General features: G+C 35.8%; 1 protein-coding gene across 1 annotated transcript; it reads right to left on the bottom strand.

Annotated features, from left to right (window-relative positions):
• Positions 1 to 200: 200 nt before the first annotated feature.
• On the bottom strand, positions 201 to 4,037 carry LOC149538487 (serine/threonine-protein kinase UCN-like). Its single transcript, XM_089799821.1, has 2 exons — positions 3,319 to 4,037; positions 201 to 1,283 (listed from the first exon to the last, which is right to left on the bottom strand). The coding sequence occupies exons 1-2, from the start codon at positions 3,696 to 3,698 to the stop codon at positions 485 to 487; spliced, it is 1,179 nt and encodes a 392-aa protein (XP_089655947.1). The 5' UTR covers positions 3,699 to 4,037; the 3' UTR covers positions 201 to 484.
• Between the last annotated feature and the right edge of the window lie 1,228 nt (positions 4,038 to 5,265).

Raw genomic sequence — 5,265 nt, 5'->3', positions numbered from 1 at the left:
AATCCGAGAGTAACTTTATTTTTAATCTATACATTCCCTTTCACATGTGGGTCATACTATCTTACCTAAGATTTATAATTTGTTGTGTGCGAAAGTTGTTCATATTTTTATAATCATTTTTAAAAAAAATGCAAAATCTTTTATAAAAATCTGCTTCGTGTTAAATAATTATAAAATCATTCCATGGAAGTAGACATATATCGGAATAATTTATTCTGGTCGGACAGCTCTTATAGCAATAAAAAATGGATCTAACTTTCATGTTGGATGCTAACCAGGCACCAAAACATTGCAAGTACAATAGCTTTTGTGCCCATAGCTTTTGTGCTTGTTGGGCAAGCACTTTTATTTACAGAGGGGAATGTATATACACACACAAATATTTACACTTCTATATATATATTCACTGTATATACATTTCACCCACGGATTCCCTGTAAATTATGTCCGTGGGATTCGAAAACCTACAATTCTTTGTTGTTATTCAGAAATGTCCGTCCAGTTCGGAATCGCTCGTCTCTTCTGACGATGACGATGCGCTCAAATTCAAAAGATGTTGCAGGTCGGAGGTTAAAATGTGATTTTGAGTTGTTTCTAGATCTGGTACAACGGGTGGTCTACAGAGATCATGGATCGAATCCCACTGCAGACCTCTGAAGAATTCATGGCTTTTCACCTCGCTTGCTCCATTGCAGAATCCCATTCTTCTTTGAGGCTTCTTTTCTAGTAATCTGAGAATTAGGTCATGCAGGGGAGTAGAAGGGCCCATGAGCTTAGGGTTCGTGAGGAGTATTCTGCTGAAGGTTTCCTTGCTTGAAACCCCCTTGAATGGGGTTCGCCCGTATAACAATTCGTAGAGAAAAATCCCAAGAGACCACCAATCCACGGAGAATCCATGGCCTTCTCCTGTTATAATCTCCGGTGCTACGTATTCGTCTGTTCCCACAAAGGAATTTGATCTCGAATGGGATTTGAGATTGAGGGAATTGGGATTTTTTGGGTTTTGAGATTGAACAAATTGGGGTTTTTTGGGCTTTGAGATTAGTTTCTTGCTGAGAACTGCCCACCCTTTTGTTTGTTGAGAGGAATTGTGGTTGTCTGAGTTTAGAGAAGATTTCATGGATTCATTTGGCTGAGGTTGAAGTCTTTTTGAGAGATCAAAATCAGTGAGCATTATGTGTCCTGAGCGTTGGATGAGTATGTTCTCTGGTTTGAGGTCCCTGTAAACAATGCCCTTGCTGTGCAGGTGTTCTAGAGCTAATACCACCTCTCCTGCATAGAACCTGAAAGATTTGAGTTTTTTGGTTAGACCCTTGTGATCATATATTTAGCTACTCAAATCCCAAATTATCACAACTTATACTGAAAAACCAAAAAGACTGCACCTTACGATAAATTTACATAAATGCAATTGAAAATTCTTGTTAAGTCTATTTAAATAACTCAACTATCCAACCACCAATGACAATTTATGTTATAGCCTACTAATATCGTGAACTGTTAAATTTTTATAACAGAGATGATCAATCTCTTTTGATGTTTAAAAATAACTCTCGTGGGGTGATTTTGTAACCTCAGGTTCTTTTTTGTGAATTGTAATCTTAGTATATTATTTATTAATAGAAAAGGACTATTCATAAAAAAAAATTAGTCTGAAAGATGAAGAACTAGGTAGAAATGGCCATTAGTATGAGATGGCTCATACTTGTATCATAGAAGAAAGAAATTTTATGTTCGAGGTGATGCTCAATCTATTTTGATACTTAAAAATATGCAGCCTTTCAAATTAGCCACACAGATGGAGAACTAGCTAGAATGGTACATTAGTATGAGATCTTCGATGGAAAAACTCAGTATCAATTCCAGAAATATCTCATACTAATATCATAGACTACGAAAATTCTATGTCCACAGAGATGGTCAATCCCATTTGATCATGTTTAAAAGAATAACCAGTCTCTCAAAGAAACAAAAGAGATGGAGTAATAGGTAGAGATGGTTCATTAGCATGAGATATTCGATTAAAACTCATGTCAGATCTAGAAACATATCTTTGATGTCTAAGAATAACAGACTGTTGAACTAGCCACATAGATGGAGAAATAAGTAGAGATAATCTGTAAGAGATCTCTGATGAAAATTTATTTATGGTCAATTTTGAAAACTGCTCATACTAATACCATGGATTGTGAAAATCTTAGGACTCTAAAGAAAATCTTATAACTGTATAGACTTTCAGTTCGAGTCTAAGAATAATGAAATAACATATTTAAGAATAACCATTCTCTCAGGTTAGCCATGAAGATGGAAGAATAGGTAGATTATACATGGTTTCAATTAGCATGAACTATTCAATTAAAAACCTATGCCAAATCTAGAAAAGACTCTTTAATGTTTAAGAATACCCAATCTCTTGAACTAAACACATGGACCGAGAAATAAATACAGATTATCTATTATTATGAGAGCCAGTATCTATCTCTCTTGAGATAATCACATAGTGAGAAACAAGTAGAGATGGTTTACTATTATGCGAGAGAGCCTCTCAAAATAATTACATAGACTGAGAAATAAATAGAGATGATCTACTACAACAAGAGCCAGTCTTTTGAAATAATCACATAGATGGAGAAATAAGTAGAAATGATCTATTGTAATGAGAGTCATTCTTTCAAAATAATCAACTAGATGGAAAAATAAGTAGAAATGATCTTTGCATACAAATACTTCTGGTTTCTGGTTTTTTGATTTTGTAAGTAATTTTGATATCGACATTTTGGATTACACACCATAATCCATCATCTGGATGAAACAGCATGCAGGAGATATAATATGAACGTTTCAGATCACACTCCCTAATCCATCATCAGAATGAAAGAACATGCAGGAGATATAGCATGATTGTGTATGTTATATCTCCTGGGTGCTCTTTCATCCTGATGATGGTCACAGAGTGTGATCTGAAATATTAATGCTAAAAACACACACAATCAGAAAACCAGAAGTAGTTGTATGCAATCAAATGAATAGTGGATATCTTCTAGATGATCTATTATTATGAGAGCCATTCTCTTGAAATAATCCCACAGATGGAGAAATAAGTAGAGATCATCTATCATTACAAGATCCTCGACGAAACGCTGTCAAATTCAGAAAAACATCTCATACCAATGTCACAAACAAAAAGAAATTTTTCTCTGCAGAGATGGTCAAATCCCAGATTCCAATCCAAGAACAAAGACATGACACGCACATAACCATTTCCCTGCATTTCACGAGAGATGTTTTACATAGAAAGACCTAAAGAGGAGGTCTTACCTAATGGCAGAGTCTGAAAAGGTTCTGTCTGGCTGAATTTGCCTGAGAAAATGGAGGTCACCACCTGGGCAGTACTGAATAGCCCACCCAACCACATTGTGTGTCTCAATCTCCCCCATGAGAGATGGCAGAAATGGATGGTGCAATGAAGAGAGAATCTCCCTCTCCCTCTCAATTCCCTTGCATTTCCTAACAAACCCTTGAGCCTTGCTGTCCTTGCTGATCACCTTGAGAGCAAATGGGTCTTCTTTGCCCATGGCCTCCTTGACAACCAAGAGCACAGTCCCCATGGCTCCTCTGCCCAACACCTTCACAACTCTCAGATCCTCAATTCGCATCTTCTTCCCATTCTCACCATCATCATGGGCTGTCATCTTCATTCAATCCCAACACCCCAGGTTTTGTGGTGCCGCCACAGTTTTTTTAATACTGAAGATTATTTACAAATCTTGTACTCATTTGAGCAACAACATAAGACTTACAAGCTTGTTCGAGGTCTTTGCGAGCAACCAAACTGAAAACAACAATTAGAAGATAAAGAATCACAACTTAAAATTCCAGAAAGATGTCCCTCTTAAAATTCAAATCAGAATCTCCACAATAGAAACTCATTACTTCTCGCCACCACAGTTTCTCAAACTGGCACAGCAATAATAAGGACATGCCCACCAAAACGATCTTCTTTTATAAGAAGAATGCATAATATGAGGAGTAAAGTGGAGGACAGGTTTGACGTGTTTCTTCACGTGCAAGGGACACAAAAGGTAACATCACCAGAATTAAATACCGAAAGAGGTGAATTAGGTCGGAGTTAAGGACAGGAAACATAGAGAATCATTTTTTTGTAACGTTTAACACCTCACATGCATAACAACCACTGCAATTGTACATCTTTCATGTTCATAAAGAACTGCCAATGTTTACACATCAGACACAAGGGCATTGTTTATTATTATTAATGTGTGACAGAGAACTCTGAAATCTACATTACCCAATTGATTTGATTTGTTCCGCTGGAGTTTTGGACTGATCGTAAACATTGGATGGTAATTGGGTTGAATGAAAGTGTTAAAAAATACTCAAAGGTGCTTCCTTGAATTGGCTGTATTGTAGAAAGCAAACTGTAACGGCCGACATGACGTTGCAGGTAAGTGTGTACCGATTATAACTTTTCTAATTTAGGAGAATGCTTGCTTCATTATTGTGGTTGACGGGGATGGGATGATTTCCTTTGAATTTAAGAAGACGCATTGTTCTTCCCAAAAAGGACGATTGTTGGCTTGTTTTTACCAGCCGAATCCGGCGATGAAAACATGTTTCACCTCGATTTCAATCATCGCCCTATCAAAAAGAGCCTAATTACCTATCAATTGTTAAGGGGTAAGTGCCTCTAGATTAATTTGCTAGAGCAGTTCAGTTCTACATTGTTTTAATATTTTTTTGGTCAAATTATAATATATCTTTATATACCATTTGTTTGTTCGTACTAATGTTTAAATATTCGATGGTCTTTTACAAAATTATTTTGGTACAACTCGTAGTAGTTCTTATATTTCACTCTTATACTCTTCATTTTACAATAATGTTGAGCTCTTTCCTTCTTCTTGTCTTTTGAATATGAGAAGTCGAAAAATATCTAGATCCTTTCCCTCTCCTATTTCCCCATTGATCAAATACCTTACTTTAAATATTTGAGATGAGTAGTATGATGTAGGATGGGCTAAGTATTTAGTCACGACTTTATCTAATATGTAATATCATCAGGGTCTTTTCTTTTTCTCACCCATAATTTGATTTACAAGAAGATAGAATGAAGACTATCTAATTTTCCAATATTTAGAAAATTATAAGAGATTATACATAAGATTTCTCAAAATATACAATAGTAATATTTCTATCAAGATTCAACTATGTAGTTTTTGAGTCAAATTCATTGGCCAACGTTTT

The sequence above is a fragment of the Cupressus sempervirens genome, chromosome 9 (assembly GCF_028749045.1).
Source record: "Cupressus sempervirens isolate cs-2001-9-10 chromosome 9, ASM2874904v1, whole genome shotgun sequence".
Lineage (NCBI taxonomy): Eukaryota > Viridiplantae > Streptophyta > Pinopsida > Cupressales > Cupressaceae > Cupressus > Cupressus sempervirens.
Note: the sequence above shows the minus strand (reverse complement) of the source record. Positions and strands in the feature narration are given on the sequence as shown.

Coding starts and splice junctions, on each gene's coding strand:
- LOC149538487 (XM_089799821.1), bottom strand. CDS start 3,698: ATGAAGATGACAGCCCATGATGATGGTGAGAATGGGAAGAAGATGCGA. Junction 1,284..3,318: donor TTTTCAGACTCTGCCATTAG/GTAAGACCTCCT, acceptor CAAATCTTTCAG/GTTCTATGCAGGAGAGGTGG.